Below are 21364 nucleotides of genomic sequence, written 5' to 3' on the forward strand. Positions count from 1 at the left end.
CTGTGATTCTGTGATTCTGTGATTTTCCAGACTTCCAAATACTCTTGCTGAACAGTAAAACAACCATGGGGGGTTTGATTGACACTTTAAATGGAGCACACTCAAACGGTGCCTTCACTTCGGAAGTGAGACTGAGAATTAATTTCTCTTTCCATTTTCATTTTGCTTTCCTAAGCAAGGTTACCTAGCCTGGGAAACTAGCTGAGCAAAGTCTATGGGCATGGACTTGTTTGTTAATTACTTCAGACTTTGGGCCCAGCCCACAGTGATCATGTTGTATTTTACAGGACCTGTGTCCTGCATGCATCATGTTAAAGAAAGATAAGCATAGGGTCTGCCAGCTCAGGGCCCTACAGTGACCTTATTGTGTGGTACAAACAATTGTCTACTTGTGTGAATTTTGAACTCAATCAGATCCCCCACACTCACGCATCTTCCAAACTAGTTACTGAGATTTTTTATCTCAGAAAGGAGGAAAGCAAACAGGCTTTCAATTCAAATATACTCATTTATCACACACAGGACACGTACCACATTTCAGGTGAGTATTGAAGTTAGTATAGTGTCAGGCAGTCATGGCTATGATATGTAGGAATCACTGCCTCCTAAATCATGGAACCTATTCCCCGTGGTGTTAACAGATGAGAACTCATCAGAACTGGGACCTGAATGAAGGTAAACCATGAATCATATGATATGACCATATGTTTAGAACAGATCAGATGAATTGCACCCTGAGAACATATATTTCTCTCTGCCATTTACAGCACAGAGTGACCACAGATGTCTGGTGGTGAGATGAATCACAACACAAGTGACTAAAGTGTAGTGATATGAGGAGAAGGCCAATGCAGTCACTATTTCCTGCTTAGATGATTAATTCATATCTGGTCCTGGGCAAAATGACCTGGACATGTTTTGAACATTACATTCTACTTGTGTTCATCCTGCAGAAACAACAGCACAGATGAGGCTCTGCTGCCTACGTATAGGCGTCTTGTATGATTTTAGGCACTGTGATGTCCTCTTGGCATCCATCTGTTACTCCAGAAGGACATGAGTCCTCTGTAAGTCTTCTACAAATCCTGGGTCATAAGAGTCAGCCATGGAAAGTTGTCTTGGATACCCTAAGGTGCCTTAAATGGCAGTAGGTATCTACGTTTAACAGCTGAATGTCATCCACACTGTCAAAGTTGATACCCCAAAGACGTAATGAGCTTGGAAAGAAAATCATTGCCTTGTCAGGATAGAGAAATATGAATTGGGATGGTTCAGAGAAGCTGATATTTCTGGGGGCACAGAATCACCAAAATTTGAGGAAGGGACCTCAGGAGATTTTCTACCCAACCCCCTGCTCGGAGGAGGGTCAGCTAGAGCAGGTTGCCCACGACTGTGTCCAGCTGGATTTTTAATATCTCTGAGGATGATGACAGCCTCTCTGGGCAACTTGTTCCAGTGTTTGTCCACTCCCACAATAAAAACATTTGTTTTCCTGTTAAAATGGAAGTTCCTGTATTTCAATTGATGCCCATTGCCTCTTTCCTGTCACTGTGTATCACTGAGAAGAGTCTGAGTTCACGTTCTCTACTCCATCCTGTCACGTATTTATAGACATTGATATGGAACGGCAGCAAAATAAAAATGTTTTTGCCTGGTGCCATAAACTTCTGCTTGCCACAGGGTACCGACAGAACAGTATCCACAGCATTTACAGGACCAAAGCTTAAACCAAGTCTGCCAAACAAGGAAAGTTCCGTACTGCTCATTTACCATTTTACATCAAAATGGCTTAAACTGTTGTGCAAGAGGGTGTTTTGGTGTTTTCAATGCAAAAATGGCTGCAAATTAAAAGGACTAGTCAGGGCAAAGGTACTTTGGTGCCTGACTGCAATTTATTTTTCAATAGCAGATTAAGGTAGAGTTAGATACCCAAATGCCTTTCAAGAACCATGATCAGATTCTACTTAAAAATTTGAAACATGGTTGTGAAGTCCTCTGAAGAAAATGTTAATGCAGTTAAAACAGGTAGGAGTAATTTTAAAACAGAAACTAGTCTTAGTCCTGTGTTCAATACTAGAGTTACCATACAAAACCCCTAACTATTGTGTAAACTTGCACATACCTAGAATATGACTGCTTTCCTTGAACTAAATACGTGTGCTAGATACACAAAAGTAAGATGAAACCAACAGATAGGGTGCATTTTTTCAAATACTATTTGTCTCATATTTATTTCTGCAGCTGCAAAATGGAGTTACTGGTCAGTTGAAAACGCATTCTGCAGTGGTGGCCTATCACAAATCATCTTTTTTCTGTCAGTAAATAAAGTATAGCTATAGAATATATGTTCCAGGATGTTCTATGCCAGTAAAATGTAACCCTCACACTGAGTTATTACATTTGATTGTGAGCTGTGTTGATATATACTGCCAAAATGTTTTTATGAGCTTCTATGGTTTTAAGATTTACCATAAATGAAGAATATGAAAAAAAGCATTTTAGAATTTTGTTGAGAATTGAGTAATTTTCTTTTTTTTCCTACATAAAATTTAAGTTAAAACAAAAGTGGAAACATTTTTCAGCAAATGAAATACTGATGCATTTGGAAAATGGAAATCCAAAGATGACAGCAAGTAATTTATTCTGTTGTCTTAGGAAATAGGCATGATTGTTCAAATCATTACTGTGCCCCTCAGATAGTTGTCTGAACTGCTTGTTTTAGGATAGAGGGCTAAGCAGCTTCTAGTGCAAATGGAAAAGAGAGAGAGGTTACTGTTGCTTCAGGGCTTGGCAGATAATAAAATCTCAGTTGGATCCCTCTTCATGTTATTCAGAAGGGCTGGGCATAACATTTGAATCATTTGGCATCTTGAATTTGGAGGTCAGGTGGGCTGCAGCGCATTTTACTTGATGATCTGGCTATTTTGGCTCTGTGTGAAGAGAAGCAGCATGGGACTTGCATACAGAGTTTGGGATTACGTTGCTGCAAAGCCGGCACGCACCTGAGTACCAATGTGGGGGAGAAACTAGTATCTTGCTGTTACAAATGCAAGGAAATCTTTTTTTCCTGTAATGAGATGAGAGCACAGATAATCAGCAGTGATGACAAAAGGCAAAATTGTGAGATTTTTCACATTTGACTCAGAGCAGAAACTTTCTGCTGGCAAATACTGCAATGGATCTATGACTTTTTATATTCATTTTAGGGCAGCGGGTCAGACAGAAAGCAAAACACTGGTGACAAGTATTAGTTAGGTATTATTTAATAATAACTTAATCTGGTTGTCCAGAAAAGACACTAAAAAAGCATTGATGTTGTGATTTGAATCCATTCTGTATCAGTCTCAAAGCCACATGATTAATTTTTGCTGCCATATATTAGAAATATGTAAATTGCCATTTTGCATAGTCTCCTGAATCAGCTGCTTTTCTATTTTAAAATGCAGTCAGAAATATTATACATGTCACATCACTGTAAAAAATACACAGTGAAAACATCTAGGCAAACGTATTTTCTTTGAACATTTTGGCATAAAATCTTCCCATTGAGCACCCAGTTTTTGCTATCTCTCTTCAGAGATTTTTTTTAATGAACATTTTTTATTTTGCTTTAATGAAAGCTCCAGGCATAAGCGTAAGAAAAATAATAATACAAGTTATTCACAGTCATGGTATTCCATTCTGATCAAGTGCTGCAGTACCAAAGGATGCAATTTATTAATGATTCTTATCAAAAGGTGATACCTAATCTCATGAAATAGCTAAGGCTTAAACTGAGGTTATAATGAACAACTGGGAACTACAAACACATCCTGTAGGGAATGAAAGCTACCCCTAATTCTAAAAGCTATCCATGAGAAAACTGCCTCTCTAAAAAGATGCTATGCACTATGCAAATGCCTGGGCTGGATGATTCTACCCCTACCTTCGAAAAAGTTTCCTTTTTAAAAGTTCTCGATTCACACAGTGATTTTGCTCTAAAGCTCATTGCCCACTCCAAACTAGGAGGCAACTGCTAGCCCAAAACAGAAAATGGAGGATAACAAATCTCTATAACAATAAACTCACCAGTTCTTCCTTCCATAGCTCAGTGAGCAAACACTGGACCACACAGACCTCAGAAAATGAAATAGTCTTGAATTTTCCCACCAGTTTAAGCCCATTCAGCTTTCATCACTGCAAGAAATCATGAAGAAAGAAAGAAACCACTTTCTTCAGTGTTTGGTCATTTTTGACATGTTGAGGGTTTTTTTGTCCATTAGCTGCAAAAGGATAAACTATGCTTCCCACCTTGAAGACAGAAATGAATTTAAAATGGAGTAGCCATGAATAAAGTTCTCCTTCAAGGGTGTAGACAAGGAGACAAAGACAAATTGCAGGATTGGGCACATCAGAAGCTCCCTTGCTGTCACATTAATTCTGGCTCCTTCATTGATCTTGGGTAACTTGTGGAAGTTCTTCCCCTTAAATCCCTACATCAGTAAAATGCGATTTATCTACTTTTCTTTCTTGAGATTTGTAACAATAATGAGCCGAGACTCACTCCTGCAAGAACTTGTACAAATGACTTTGCTTTCCAGTAAGCAGCTGCACAAAAAGTTTTGCCTAGTAAGACATTAAGTACCAACAGATCTCACGGTATCTCAGGATCAGGACTTTAAGTTGCCGAGTGCGTTCATCATCACAGATAGTAGCTGAACACTAAGTACTTTGCAAGCGTTTGAGATCTGCAACAAGTCACATCCCTGTTCATATTTAAGGGAACACTTCTCAAATTCCTTATGCGTTCCACGGGAAATCATTAAAAAGCGATAAAGATGAAAATGGACAAAAGCGAAAATCATAAAATGAAGTGAAGGGGCTCCGGGAAGGTGAGTGCTTCTGCAGCAGCCTGCGTTAGCACGCGTGTCTTCTTGCTTTCAGGTCCCAGTCTGTGGTGGAAGCCGGCACGCTGAAACACGAAGACCAGGGGGAAAGCGAGAACACCCAACCGCTGCTGGCTCTGGACTGAGCTCCCACGCGCCCGACACGCACATTAACAGGCTTCCGCCGTACCAGAAACCCACAGAGCACACGACACGCTCAAACACGCGCACGCACGCGTTTTGCTTCAGAACAAGCCCTTCATGTTCCTTGACCAAGTAATAAATTCCACCAGCCATCTGTCCTTGTGGCCGGTGCTGAACAAAAACTGAGAGATTCCTATTGACACTGGAGTCTGTCTATAGACAAATTTTTTTTTTTTTTTGACTTATGACATTAAAATATTGGAAATGATGGGACTGCATTCTCTGTTTAAAGAAACCAGGGTGTGTCAATAGTTTTCCTGAAGATTCCAGAAGGGATGCTCAGTTTTATAGAAGTGAAGGTTAAGTGTGTTTTAAAGAAAAGCATCTCAAGTTTAAACTTTGCATTGTAATCACCAGTTTAATCTGTCTCGGAGGGCAGAAACAGCAGCATCTACAGAGTGCTCAAGTTTTACAGAAGGATTTTGCATTAAACAAAGAAAAATAAAAATCAGTGCCAGCATAACACCATTCAACATGACACTTCGTGACTGCCTCATCCATGCTGCTTACAGGGGGTCACGTTCCAGTATCTAGCAAAAATTACTCTTAACTTTTGAAGCCCTTATAAAACTGTCAGCTAAGTGGAATGAGCTGTGTGGGCAGCAGATGCACACAATTTGAAATGCGATTATTTAATTTTAACAATGTGTTTTTCCACAGGCAACTTGGGAGCCTATGAGATATGTGTGTGTGCGCGCGTGTGAAGGGGGGGTGCTAGGGAGACCCACTGGACACATTCACCAGTGATTAATGGTTCAATCCAGATTGTTTCATTTAGGTCACAACAGCAAATGAAAGCTCTGCAGAGCCATTTACCCCCTTCCCTCCTGCAGTCAGTGAAAGGTGTAGCCAGAAGGGTATGCTGATTGCAGATGCCGGCCGTGGTAAAAATGAAAATGGAAAACTTAGAATTAATTATTCAGTACAAGCTTCTGCTATAAGGAAATGTGGAAGAATAGAAGAACTGAAATGCCAAAGATCAGTTTGTTATTTCTCTGTTTGCTCTAGCTGCAAATAGAGTCCCACCCCTTCATTGAAATGGAAACCAGATTAAAGAAATAAAAGAAAAATCGTTATCAAATTGCATGTGCAGTGACTTTATTTCCTAAATGGTTACAACCACTGTACACACCTTAGTCTTCAATTAAATTGCCATACATTGACAGTTTACTAGAACAAGCGGTTGGCAATGACATATCAAAGGTAGCAGTGTAAACCATGTATATAAAATGAGATGATAATGGCACAAGAGTTTTTAATGTGCCTCTGGAACATCCACTGAATTCATAAGTGATACACTGAAGTGATGATACAGTTCAACTGGTTATGGTCAGCCGTAACAGATGGACTAACAAAATACTGCCTTTATCTACAACAACATTTTATGCCTGCACAGGGCAAAAAGGACATCCTGCCAGATCCTATCGACACACCTGGGATTTACCCGCTAGTATTTGTACAGAATAGCCTCATTCAGACTAACCTTCTGCAGCAGCATGTCATTGATGCGAAGCCTGGCCTCCATGATAGAGAGCGAGTCTTTAAGGCAGTGGACGGTCCCAGCAAGGCAACACAGGAGTCAGAAAAAGAAGCCGAAGCTTGCAGGAACATGAAACAAGTAAGACGACTGAGCCCATTTATCTTTGGGATGTCTTCCATTCCCTCTCCCCTGGCATTACCACCTATTACAGAAAACTAGGACGTCAACTCCTGGTAACAGGACACAGCTCCCTTCCCTTCCCTGGGCTCACGAAGAGTCACAGGCATTTGGGTTTGCTACAGAGAACTTGCTTAAAGCAGAAAGTAAAAAAAAACAGACAAAAAAAGACAGACATTGGCTATTATACTGCAGCATTAATGAAGAAATACTTTGGCTTACAATTTTTCTCTGTTAATACACTTACCTCCACTGCCATTGAATCTTTGTGAAGACCTGTTACAATCACTGTTAATTCAGGTGGGACTTGTTCTGCCCAAGAAGTGCAAATATCACTGAAATCTAGTTCTTGAGGATTAAACCTCACAGAGGATAACAATTATTTATTTTCTTTAGCTGTGACATGAATAAATACATATGATGCCTTGTATATAGTTGTATGATGCTCGTATTTAACTGTAGGATCTTATACAGACTCTGTGCTTGCAAGCAAGGTAACTACAGGCAGGGAGGAATCCACCTCCTAACATCATGATGAAAATGTACTGCCTTACAAACGGGAGGCTATATTCCCCTTTTCTGTTATTTCCCTCAGTAACTAAATCTAAAGAAAAAAAAATTAAATCACAATGTTCTCCATTTAAAAAAACATTTCCATTCACTTCCTCGGTTGGTATTTCCAATGTTGAAAAGTTTTTTTCAAGACGAAATACCAGCTGGCAAACAGGAATGCCTAAAATAATATACCACTTATTCACTGCATAATTTCTGTAGTTTGTTATATATATATCCTCTCCGTGTACATAGCTAATCCAGTAACTGTACTTAACAAAAAGATATGCTTTCAGCTTCTTGACAGGTAGGCATAGAGTAGATTCACTTCAGTGTTGCAGCAGCTATTGATAATACACATTGCCATATTCAAGGCACTTAAGATTTTAAATGGCCAATACATCACTGCACAATTTAATAAACAGTGCTACTCTGGCACACACACATCTTGGGTACATTACTTTTATCTATTTGCCAATTTTATCTATTTGCCAATCGTGATTGGAAAAGACAAAGTATGAGCCCTCAAAGGAACAATGAAACAATCTGAAGGATGGCATGGATTTTCATAAATAAAGCTCCAAAGCTTTTATCACTCCTTTAGTATTTACTCTGAGCTATAGAAACTAATATGCAACGTTAATAATAATATACCTAAACCACAAATTTTGGTTTAAACAGTTCTTGATTCCTTCTTTACAAACCATGTCTTTATTTTAAGGAATTACAATAGAGTTTATAATTTGTACTGCTTGACCACTTTACAAAGATACAAAATACAGCCTCTGACTAAACAACTAGCACAAGATTTTATGACCCCCCACAATAACGAGTACCTTATTTCCAGTTTTGTACATTATTCTCCTAAAGCTCTCCAAAAGTATTTTTATATCTTCTTAAGCATGAAACGTATAAAACTTTTCAGTTTTCATGATGATTAACTGAGAATTGTTACTTTCTTGTATATTGTGCATAGTCTTAGTGTTATTTTTTATATGGACAACACATTAAAGCCTAATTATCATAGCTGTCTAAAACTGACTCTTGATCAGAGAGGTTTTATCAGTTTAATAGTCAAAAAGGAAATTAAAGTGCATACCTGCAGAAACTGGTTACACTAATTTATGGTGCAATCACCATGTGTTACATGGCATTACAAGATTTAATTACCTAGTAAATAAAGTACAAAATCTGAAAAGCATTCAGTTTATGGGAATGTAAAGCTCTTATCTGCTTCAGCAAACGTGGCATTCTGGTCATGATACTTCGGTACCATGATGTAGTCTCTACAGTAGAAAACCACCGAGCACTTAACAAATAAGCCAAAGCTGTGCAGACCAAGTAACCTCAATGTCTCCTTGCGTAGTGTTTGTCTCTCACAATGTTTGGCAATGACGCCGCTGCTCTTGACAAGCCCGGAGCATCCTAGAACACCTACCCACATCCAGCTGGTTTTGTGGGCAAGTAGATAACAACCTGCCATAAACATCAACGTTGCAACCTCAGGTCTCTCTTTCCTGTTAGCGATCTTAGAAGTTAACAGTGGAGGGCCCTGCACCCTCCATCTCCCATTAAACAGTACAGACCCAAAAGATCAGCCAACTGCTTAAACATCCAACCAGTTTTTTTTCTTGAAAATAGGCCTTTTTACCATAGAGTAAATTCTGTATGGCAAATACAGAGCATACTGTAAACAGTACCGGGATAAGACTATTTCAGCATTGTGTCATACATTTCAAGACAAGGAAAACACCATCAGGTCAATTAAAGGATCATTCTAGCACTCTGTAGGATTCTGGAAGCAGAAATTAATACAAATTAATAACCTGAAGCTCTTTGCTCTGCATTCTGGCAGGAAACCAAGTTAGACCTTGTCTTTCTGCCCAAAGCACAAGAAATTCTTCTTTTTTTTTTTTTCTCCTGATGAATGACCACCAAAGGGCAGCCTAAAAGGAGGCCCTGACCCTTGCTGGGTAGAAAATAGATATCGCAACACAAGATTTTGTAAAGATAGGAGAAACAGCAGTTCACCAATCCTAAGAACTGTTAAGCACTTTAAGATCTGAGCTTACAGATGTCACATTTGCTCAACATCTTCCAAAATCACATTATCAAACTGAAGGTTGCCTGCTAACTAAGAGAACTACCTTGTTTTAGAAGAACAAAGCTTCACTAAGCAGCTGATTATGCAAGTTTCTGTTTGCATTTCCAGGAAGGCAAGAGAAGGCCACACTTGGCAAAAATGAAATCTGTTCATATATAGTGTTTTCCTTCTGCTGATAGCTAAAGATGCACTTATACATATATTGTATTTTTTAAAAATAGTGGTTGATTAAAGAATATTTGTTCATAATTACGCTAGAAAAATACAGTTACTTAGGTAGAAAAAAATATAAAATACACATCACCCATTCACATTATCTACAGTTGATAACATAGGGACATGTTCTATGCCTAAAGCAGCTAACATTACAACTGCATACTGATTTTCAAAGTCAGTTGTGTGCATGTGTTTGTAAATATCTCACATGTCGCCTCCCAGATAAAGGCCTGGGAAGTATTTCGCAGATGTAGAATCGCAGATCTTGTGCCTGAGCATGGTTGGGCAGGTGACTGACTGACTGGTTTTGTATGTATAATATAGGCATGGCAAAAACATCTGCACATTCCTCAGTTTGAAAATCCAGACCTATGGCTCTTTGGCTGACAAGATTTGTATTTTCAAACTTGCAGCCAGAAAAACAGTACATATCAGTGCTGTACCAGTATGAAATAAAACATGGCTTTTTTTTTTTTCCTTCTTTTTTTTTTTTTTTCCTTTTTTTAAATCAAGTCCTCTGTGATCGCAGAATGTCATCCTTATCTCTTCTAATCCTTACAATACTTGTAGTCTTGGTATGCTGGATAAATTAATCTCATTTGCATACTCCAGAGGGGTTAAAGCTCCTCTGCTCTGCACATCAGAAGGAACCCCTTAAATAGCAGGAAGGGTGCGTCTCTGTTGTGCTGTTAACTCTGGATGCCACACATCCACGATGAATATCAGGCGATAATTTTCAGCATCCTGCCATACTTCATGTTCGAAAGAGTCATCAAAAATAAGAACTTTCCCTTCTTCCCAGGTTCTGAAACACAAAAAAGAACATGCTTTAGTGCAGTATTTGAAGTGCCATGGAGCAGGCAAGCTATATATCAGCTCTGAAGATGCCTTTGACACACGAGAAGGATTTAAACAGTATATATTGTACAGTCAGGATTTCACTACCTAACATAAAGAAATTGGAGTATCAGAGTTTTAACTGAAAGAAACTACAGAAAGGTCAGTCTAATGGACGTTCCTATTATTGAGAGATTGTTTCCCCTCAATCTGCATAGTTATGCCCTCATACACATTCAGACATTCATAATAGTTGTTATTTATATACTTTTAATGAGTTGAGTCCAGTAAGCAGGGAGCAGGTATAATGTTGGTGTAGTAATCAACTTTTCTCCTTTTCTAATCAGACACATACATAATGACTGATGGAAACTGAGGGAATGACCAGTGATATGGCCATATGGTTTGAAAATAAACTACATTAAATCACTCTGCTTTTTCTAAAAATCAGAAAAACAGAATTAGGCCCTGATCATGCCTAAAATTTCAGGGATGTTAACAGTCTTGTCGCATAAATCCATTCAAAGCACTGAGTCTAAGGATTTTTCTTCAGAGGAAAGTTGCAATGCCATAGTATACACTGGGTTAACTATATGGTTAGAGCTGAACTGGAGGGATGAGACCACATAACTTAAAGCCCCTCTGCTTGCCAAGTACTGCTTAGGCAGAGCAGATCACTGAACAGATGTACATACCCCAGGTGAGCGTTCATTACAGCATGAGAGAGACAGGTTTTAATAGTGGTACTTTTCCAAGACCCGTACTTTTGTCAGGCACAAAAAGGGATACACACAACTTATTCAAAGTGGCTTGGTTTTGAGCACCTCTAGCATTTGAAAAATTAACAAAATTACCAGATTTAAAAGCAATGGAAGAGGCAGTGTAGAAGGGAGATATTGTCAGAAGAATCAGTGTTCCTGTCAATTTTATGAAGTTTAGAATCACATATTTAGGGAGAAATTAACCTTGTAAGGGCATCTGGTCCAAGCCTCTGCTTAGAGCAAGACTCGTTGCAAAGTTAGATCCAACTTTGAGGTTGGATGAGATCTCAGGTTCTTCATTGGTGGATTTTTTAATATGTGCAACCACAGACATTCCACCATCTCTTCCTGTGTTTCACGAACCTCACTGTGAAAATTTCCTTCTATCTAGATGGAATTCCCTTCACTGTCACTTGTGTCCATTACCTCTCGTTCTATAACTGCACACCTCTGAAAAGAATCTGGCTCTGTCTTCTGCACAGTCACCCATTAGTAGTTGAAGACAATAACTAGGCTCCCCTTTAGCCTTCTCTTTTTTCAGACGCCAAACCAGCTCTCTGAGCTTCTCCTTATGTGTCACACGCTCCAGTCTCCTAGTCATATTTTTCATCCTCCACTGGAGTCCCTCTAGTTTATCAGTGACTTTTTTTGTGCTGAAGAACGCCAAACTGGACACAGTGCTCCAGAGGCAGTGTCCTGAGTTCAGAAGAGAGGAAAAAAATTGCTCCCCTCAAACTGCTTCCTACACACTTACTAACAGTCCAGTACACAGCTAGCCTTCATCAAGTCACATCAAGAGCACGTTATGACGCATGTTCAACTTGTCCCCTAGGACCCTTAAGTCCTTTTCTGCAAAGCTGCTTTCTATGCAGTCATCACCCGGCCTGTACTGTTGCAAGGTGTTGATCTGTTGTTATTACTTGCAGGGCTTTGCATTTGCCTTTGTTGAACTTTGTGAAGTTTCAGCTGGCACGTTTCTCCAGCATGCTGAGATCTGGATTCACAATTTTGAGAAGAGGTTTAATGCCTGGATAAATGCAGTCCTGATACTGCAAAAAAATCAGCAACTGATCAGTGACCACTAGTGATAATGTCACAACATGCCAAAAAGTCATTGTGCTAGTCATTTGTCCCTGCCTCTCAGATCTCAGTCTTACCCACTGCATTTAGACACAGTAGCTGATTATGTGTATACATGGTTTGTCTATTGTAAAGTCAGACAAACTTATTTTGCATTGCAGCAGGACAAAAGCATGCACCTGATTATACCTCTTCAGGTGAGCCTGGATGAACAACAGTCAGTCAAGTCAATAATGGTCAAAGCCATGCTACAATGACCACATAATCAAGTTTTTTAACAGAATCCCTTAGGAGCTGAAGCAGTCCAAGAGGATGGATGCCCTAAAAGAGAATTAAGAACTATAAACAATAGCGATAGTGAGGAACCAAAGGTCTTGCCATCAAAGATGGAAATACATTGCTTAGGTTATTCAGTTGTGTTCATTCACAGAGAAAATAATTTTCTTTTTTCAAAAACAGGGTGAAAATGAGATTTAGACTCCCAAGTAATTTTGGTATTTTTAACTTTTAGTTCAATAAAAGAAAAAATTAATTATCAAAATTTATGGGATTGTGCTGTAATGTTCTGAAGATAAATGGCAATTGAAATGGGATCATTTCAACTGAAATGATCACCTAAACATATATTAAGCAAGAGTAGATAAACCAGAAAGCATAACACTAAAAAATTCACACTGGCTTGCACACAGACATCAGCCTTGAAGGCCCAGATAATGAGCCTTTTGCAGGTTTCGGCTATAATCATGTGTTTTTCTGCTACCACATCAGTTATCTGACAACAAAAATGTTTTATGCCATACAGACCAGCAGTGGCTGCTACTGCACTACAGTTACATTGGTATTATTCAAGTCAACGGGAGTCAACCACTTGCAATGCTATCGTGGTAAAATATCAAGCTGACTTTGGGGGGTTTTTGGGGGGTTGTTTGGGGAGTAGAGGATTTGTTTTTGTTTTGGGGGTATTTTGGTTTTGGCTTTTTTTGTTGTTGTTAGGGGTGGTTGTTGGGTTTTGGGGGTTGTTTCTTTGGGTTTGTGGTATTTTATTTTATTTTATTTAAATTAAACCAAGCCTGAAAAATCCTGCCTTTAATAGACTGAAAGTGCAGCTCAGTTAAGGACAATAAAAACTCCAAGCACCCAGATGAAGTAGCTTCAGAGGTTAAAACCCAGGACCTATAATTTGCATCATAATGGGATGTGCTGTTTTGCACAAGAAAGAAAAAGTCATGAAGTTGACAGAACTATTAGCCACTTTTGAGCAGATTACAAACCCCACCATTAGCATGCAAATAAATATTTTCTAGACGCCTTCATGGTGTGAGAAACACCTCACAGTGGGACCACAAGGACAATATTATTCTGGTCTGCTACCGAGGCACTTTGGGGTAGTTTCTGTATCGCTGTACGGCTCTAGCGTCACTTGTTGCAGGTGGGTTCTCGGACTCGTTTCTCCATAAGGCTGTAATTCTGCACCTTCATTTCAAGACGTGATTACCTTGTCCAACAGAGATATTCCATTTTGTTAACTAGATATTATTTACCTAGCGCTTTTTGTGCATTGTGCTCTTTACAGAGCTGGGACTGCAAAATGGCCCAACGACCTAATGTTACTCTAGCTGTACTGAATAACAACGAGGTGTACCAGCTCCTAGCTCCTAGCAGCTGCAGAAAGACTCTGCAAGTGAAGGAGTAAAAGACAGTACTAGACAGAGCTGAGTTGCCTGTCCATCAAGGGGTGGGTTGCATTGTAACATTGCCCCTCTAAACACCCACACTGGGTGGCACAGAGGTAACCAGGCACAAAATCGTCATTGTTTCCCTCTCTCGCATGTACGTAGCAGTGTTTACCACTAGTTGACCACGGCTCTGAACCACCAGGAGGGGAGGAACTGAAAATGCCCAAGGTAGGATTTCCTCATGGCACCATTCACTTCCACAATAGTTCACCCACCTCCCCTTTCATGGGGGAATGAATGTAAAAAAGCCCCATTTCATTGCCATCAGTAGAAAATCCTGTCTTTGATTCTGAATGTATAGCACTCGCGAAAAGCAACGAAGTTAACGCATTCCAGCACAGGCTGTAGTCAGCTCTTGCACGTTTTACATTTCAAATGAGTGAGTCTGATGCATAAGACTGAGCCAGGTTCAGGCGCCTGGACACTGGAGTGCTCTGTCTGCAGCGTACCAGCAGCAACAGGCCGTTTCTCTACTCTTGACTTTGATGGAGTGTTGCTACCAAGGAGGAGGTCAGTAAGTTCATTTTCCACAGGACTATCCCTTCTGTTCAGATTAAGACAAAGAAGGGTGCCAGCCCTAATAATGGGTGGGGTGAGCCATGGACACCTGCTCCTTTGGAACCAGATCAAAACCACCACTTTGTTCACACAGGCCACTAAAGGGCCACCTAATGGTAATGCCTTTCAGTCACCACTGATCTGAATTCACAACAACAACCTAAAGCGAAAAGACCCCACATCTCCCTAGTAGTCCTCTAAGCCCACTGGCTACCTCTCCCTCCACTCACATGTCTATCTTAAACTTATTTTGGATATTGGATTTGGATATGGCATGCTGGAAGCCAACATGTTCATTACTATCTAGATGTAGGTAGTGTTGATTGTAACATGGATTGACAGATTATTAAATAAACTGGCAAGAGTCCTAACATTTCTATAGTGACATTTTTTAGTATTAACAGTTTAATATTCCTATCCTCAAAAATTCTAAAATTTTCTTGCTGTAGCTGTTTTTAAATGTTCTGGAAAAAAAAAATCTTTGCTACATATTGCAGTCATGCAGACAGGCATGGCATTTCATTCCTCAATATGAAATATATCTGTGCATGAATACTATGAAAACAATTCAAAATTAATGCTTGTTGCACTCAGATGCTACAGATAACGCACAGAATCCCCCAAAAATATACATATAGATATTAAGCGTCATTAAGAATTCTACATAAGTCTCAGAAAATTAAGTCTGTAAGAAAAAAGCAATATAGTTAATAACATATTATTCTGTCTCTGTTTAATAATATCATGTAAAAACCTATCACATTTTCTCATATTTCCCAGGGGAGTGTATGCCCTGATTGTTAATGTCTAGCTATTGCATTTTATGTTGTTTTTTTTGCACCAAGTGGAGACAGAACTAGTCTCCAACTCAGCATAATTTTTCCCCGAGGGGTAAGAATTCTTACTTAAAATGCACTTTAAAGAAATTTGCTACCTGTGTAACTCATTGGGCCAAACATTTCATAGATGTGTTCATCTTCAAATCAACTCAATTGGAGAATTTTTAGCTGAATTAGAATAATATCAGCTAGGAAGAAAGCTTCTGCCAGAAATACAAGAGTATTCTGTCATGGTGTTGAAAATGGAGGTACAGATTAGTCTCAGCTTTTGCTGAATAATCAATGAATTCTAAGCCCCACAAAAATCAAAACAAATAGAGGAACTCTGTTGGCAACTGTATTAGACTGGCATTGTAAAAGTAAACACAGAGTGTCCATGGACTAAACCCACTGTTATGCTATAGTACAGAACCGCAGCTTTGTCTCCAGAGAGTCTTCTGGCATTGTTTGACAATTGATATTTATATGTTTGTACCAACAGTTCGGGTGCAAATTGCCTGTTTAATGAAATATATTCCATCTCCTGATCAGTAAAACACACTTTTTTTTTTTAATTACATGCAGTCCCACCCCTTTTTCAGCCTTGAGGAATGTGGGAAAAAAAACCCCAAAACTCCAAACCATACCTGTTCTCTTGGGCACACCGAATTCTGCAGCCTTCCTTAGGTATCACCAAGCCCAAATGCATCCTTAGCCGACAATTGGTGGGCCCTGTGTGGGGCCAGACATGAGTCCCTGGATGCATGATAGAATATTTGATCTGGAAGAAGAGAAAGGCAGCCCTTGAACACACTCATCTTCACAGCCATACTGCTAGGAGTGCGGGACTTCATTACACCTCATCCTTGATGATGGGCCAAAAGTACAATGTCACCTTTTGTTAGAGTCTCAGCAACAACTGTGATTTCTCATGTCCTAAAGGTGTTCAATACTACAAAAACCATGTCTTGTGGGGTGTGTGTGCATTCAGGTGTGTGCTTGTGTAAAAATGCATATTTTTTATTTTGTTTAAAAAAAATAATCAGTATTCATATTGCAACCTGCAAATAATTATCTCCTACCTACAAGCAGAAAAATACCTTCTATTTTCCTATGGAAAGACTTACAGACACTCTTATCATTTAAAAGGATGGACCACAGGAGACATAAGGCCTGTGTTAGCCAGACTGACCGGCCCCTCTCAGATGACAACTGGCTTATGAAGGTCACTGTCAGCATTGGCTAGAGCAACCATGAGATGGTGGAGTTCAGGATCATGAGGGAGAATGGCAAAAAGCAGGATTACTACCCACAGCTTCAGGAGAGCAGACCTGGGCTTATTTAGGAATCTGAAAGCTGGGGAAAATCGCATAAGATACAGTGCTGAAGAGAAGAGGCATCTAGGACAGCTGGTTGATTTTTAAGGATCACCTTGCCCAAGCTTAAGAATGGTTCATCCTCATGTGCAGGAAGCATAGAGCACCAGACAAAACTGAAACACAAAAAGGAAGCACACAAGAGGTGGAAGCAGGGTCAGGTCACCCAGGAAGGGTGTAGAGACACTCTTTGAGCATGCAGGTATGAGGTTAGGAAAGTCAAAGCTCTCCTGGTGTTGCACCTGGATGTGTAAGTGAAGGGCAAAAAGAAAGGTTTCTACAAATACATCAGTAGTAAAAGGAAGTCTAGCGAAAATGTGCTGCTAAATGTGGCAGATCTGAGACAAAGGACAGGGAAAAGATTGAGGCAGTACATGCCGCCTTTGCCCCAATCTTAACTGGTATGATTGACCTTCAGGAATCCCAAGCACCTGAGACCAGTGGAAAAGACTGGTGTAAAGTCAACTTACCCTCAGGGGAGATGGATCAGGTTAGGGAACATTTAAACAAACTCAACAAATTGGACCATGTGTTCTGATGGGATCCACCTATGGGTGCTGAGGGAGCTGGACGATGTTGTGAATCCACACTCAATCTTTGAAAGGTCATGGCAACCAGCAGAAGTCCCTGAGGACTGGTAGAAAGCAAATATTGTTCCTATCATGAAGAAGGGCAAGGAGGAGGATCTGAGGAGCTATAAGCTAGTCAGCCTCACCTTGATCCTTGGGAAGGTGATGAAGCAAATAATCCTGGAAACCGTTTCCAAACACATGAAGGAAAAGAAGGTGACTGGGAGCAGTCAGCATGGGTTTGTGAAGGGGAAATTGTACTTAACCAGCTCTCTATGGCAAGATGTCTAGCTTGGTGGATGAGGGGAGATTAGTGAGTACTGATTATCTCAACTTTATTAAGACTTTCAGTACTGTCTGCCATAAACATCCTCATTGACAAACTGATGAAATAGAAACTAGGTAAGTTGACAGTGAGGTGTATTGAAAACTGGAAGTTCAGCCAGGCTCAAAGTGTTGTGATCAGAGGCACAAAGTCCAGTTGGAAGCCACTCATCAAAGGTGTACCCCAGGGCTCAATATTAAGTCCAACACTGTTTAATAGCTTCACAAATGACTTAGATGATGGGACAGAGTGCATCCCCCTCAGCAAGTTTGCAGATGATAGAAAATTGGACAGGAATGGCTGATACACTAATTTATTTTTTTTTTGCTGCCATTCATGGGGACCTTGCCAGGCTGGAGAAAGCAGCAAACAGGAATATTATGATGTTCAACAAACAGAAGTGCAAAGTTCTGCACGGGGGAGGAATACCCCATGTATCAATACAAGCTGGTGGACAACTGTCTGGAAAACAACTTCCCAGAAGACGAATGTGGGGTGCTTATAGACAACAATTTAAACATGAGCCAGCAATGTGTCCTCGCAGCAAAGATGACCAGCAGCCTCCAGGGATGCATTAGGGAGAGCTTTGGCAGCAGGTTGAGGAAGGTTACCCTTCCCCTCTACTCAGAGTTGTTGACACGTCTTGAGTGCTGGGTCCAGTTCTGTGCTACCTACTATGAGAGAGACATGGACATACGGGAACAAGTCTAGTGAAGAGCTATAAAGGTGATCAAGAGATTGGAGCCTCTGACATAAAAAAGGAAGCTGAAAGAGCTGGGATTGCTCAGCCTGCAGAACAGAAGGCTCAGGGGGATCTTATCAATGTATATAAATACCTGATAGGAGGAGTGAAGAAGATGGAGGCAGGCTCTTCTCAACAGTATCCAGTGAAAGGCAAAGAGGTAATGGACATAGATTGAAATACAGGAAACTCCATTTAAACATAAGAAAACACATTTTTACTGTACACTGGAACAGGTTGCCCAGAGAGGCTGTACAGTCTCTATTCCTAGAGGCATTCAAAACCTGACTGGACACAGTCCAGAGTTCATCATGCTTTGAGCAAGGGGTTGGACTAGGTAATCTCCAGGCATCCCTTCCCATTTCAACCTTTCTGCGATTCTACAACAACCCAACGAACAGGAAGTGTGAATAATGCATGACAGTGGTGAGAAGCATCTTTTCAACTGAGACAGCTGCACATCAGGCTGGGATAGGGTAACTAGGGATAGGGTTTAAGGCATTGCTTACTCTCCAACTGTAACAAAATCAGAAGATGACAGTGTGTGTCTAATGCCTTAGCCATTCCCACTATCTGAGTTTTCAGCTTAACAGCAGTTTCTTATGGCAGCAAGTGGTAAGCTCCAGTGGCTGTCGTCAACACAGATGCTCCAACCCATCACCTCTGCTACATCAAGATGCATTAACTTGATTGCCCTCTCAGATCCTAATGCACTGCAAATAACTGGCTATGCAGGATAGCTACTAATATCCCAGAAAAACACTTTTTTGAATGCTAATATACCAGGACTGCAGAATGATTACTCTCCTGCATTTTATCTGACCACACAGATCAGTCTAGGTGTGTATGTGCTGTCCTCGAGTACTAGAAAGAATTGTGAACTACCGACCAGTTATAGTACGATTGTAAAGTAAAATTCCAAAGAGTTAAGAAATGCCCAGAATTAAACCTACCTGTGCTACTTTTAGTTTACTGCTATTTTAGAATTACATAATTTTAATAACATGATCACTTGCTATTGTTCTATATAGTCTTTCAGCAGCACTGAGCAAGGTAGTTGATTATTTTACATTTCTTTTATCTTTGTCAATACACAAGGTGACCAAAGCATCCAAATGGTCTATCTACCACAGAATTCCTAATTTCCTTATTGTGTATGTTCCCATTGCTTCCAAGTGCTTCAGTATGTGAATAGAGATTAGGTGATATTTTAAATTTAATTTACCAGTAAGAATCCGAGGCATGGCTAGCATAAGACCAAAATTGTCCTAGGCATCCCCTAATATTGATGTAAAACTTCGGCGTTCTAGAGCATAATTTTTCAGACTATTTTACATTTTACATGTTCAAAACTCATGACTACAGCTATAACTGTGCATACACAATGCTTCCACAAACCACATCCTGGTGATAACGTGTGGGGTACCAAAAAAATATGAACAAAATAGTAGCTCTCAAAGAGAATTTGCTCTCTGGGATAGATCCATCCTGGTTATGGATGCCACAGAAAGCAGTTTTCTGGCTGTTAGCCACACTGAGCATGATGACCTCTCTCATAAGTTATATCCACTACAACCAGCTTTTACAACAAATCAATGAAACAATAGCCTTGTTCATTCCCACAACATGAGCTGTCTAGTGTGCTTCTGCACATCAAAAGCAAGAGTCTGATGAAAAAGTTGAATACCTTCTCTCAAGGCTCTGAGTTAGGATTATGCTAGCACTATGTTTTCCAACTTTTCCATGCTATTCTCATGTAGTCATTACAGATAAAATATAATGACTTAAAAGAAGAAAAAAAAAGAATAATGAAAAATTCTGTCCTGCAGAATTCTGTCCTACAGAATCACAGATGTCCTACAGATATCTGTGTTGGGCCATTCATTCAGATGTGTATGTATTGATCCGTACCATATATGTCTACTGCTTGATTTAATGAGGTTAATTTGTGTAGCAGAGTCATCAGTGTAGACCAAGCACTTGAAACAAAATTTGTTGGCATCCAAGGCCACAGCTCATGGATGTAAAATTTCCTTCCTTTACCTTTAGGAACGAAGCCTGTGACAGCAGTACTGTTGTTTGGCTTCCATGAGGCGATTCTCCTTCTGTCTAACGCAGCCAGGCTGGGGTGGATGGGTGAAGTTTATCACAGTGAAAATCCGGCTCACTGAATTAGTCTTGTAGTTAGGTTCAGACCAGAAAAAAAATTCAGCTTAGAAAGGACCTAATCCAACCTCCTGCTCAAAGCAGGGTTAGGTGTGAGTCAGACCAGGTCACCTGGGGCTGAGGTTTGGTAAATTATTACTTATTGGTTGACCCATAGCAAATAACTGCTTACATACCACAAGCTCCCTGCGAGCACAAGGTAAAATGGCTCAACTAAAGATTCCATCAAAAGGCTTCAGCTGACATATTTCACCTTGTATTTGCTGAGGGCTAAAATTGGGCATATTTTTACTGTTAACTTCATTGTGTGCTTGATGCATGATTAAATATACCAAGGTCAGGCATCCCTTTATACGTGTTCCTCAAAATCATCTGCTCCCAGCATTAGGAATTTGCAAAACCGAATAAATTTGCCAGGTACCTGCCCTCTTCTGCAGCCAGTAGCTTCTGGGAATCTTTCCAATAAAGTGCATGTTTTCGGAACACTTTTACAAGCATTCTCATTTTTTCTTCCTAATGAAAATAATGGATAGAGTATTGGTAAGAACAGTGAACGAACATTTCTTTGTTTTCTGCTTTGCAGAAGAACAACAAAGCTGTCAAAGAGCTTACACTGAAAGACAGGTAAATATTATTATTCCCATTTTACAGATTATGAAACAGAAGTATTAACACATTGCAATATCAGAGCAGCCTGCAACATCTTTGCTTTTACATTATTTGTGAAGAGCAGGCTTTCTACCACTTTTTAAACATGATTCTAAAAGTATAATCATTAATGAGGCTGCATAGAAAAAG

General features: G+C 39.9%; 1 protein-coding gene across 1 annotated transcript in view; it reads right to left on the minus strand.

Moving 5' to 3' along the window:
- Positions 1 to 10079: 10079 nt before the first annotated feature.
- Positions 10080 to 21364, minus strand: part of ASPH (aspartate beta-hydroxylase) — a 95524-nt gene continuing 84239 nt past the window's right edge. Inside the window, exons 25-27 of the mRNA XM_010291727.1 lie at positions 20988 to 21079; positions 16036 to 16169; positions 10080 to 10403 (exon numbers count right to left, since the gene is read on the minus strand). Of these exons, the coding sequence (XP_010290029.1) occupies positions 10253 to 10403; positions 16036 to 16169; positions 20988 to 21079 (377 nt within the window). The 3' untranslated portion in view covers positions 10080 to 10252. The remainder of the gene's footprint in view (positions 10404 to 16035; positions 16170 to 20987; positions 21080 to 21364) is intronic.

Source organism: Phaethon lepturus, unplaced genomic scaffold (assembly GCF_000687285.1).
Source record: "Phaethon lepturus isolate BGI_N335 unplaced genomic scaffold, ASM68728v1 scaffold9800, whole genome shotgun sequence".
NCBI classification, from domain to species: domain Eukaryota; kingdom Metazoa; phylum Chordata; class Aves; order Phaethontiformes; family Phaethontidae; genus Phaethon; species Phaethon lepturus.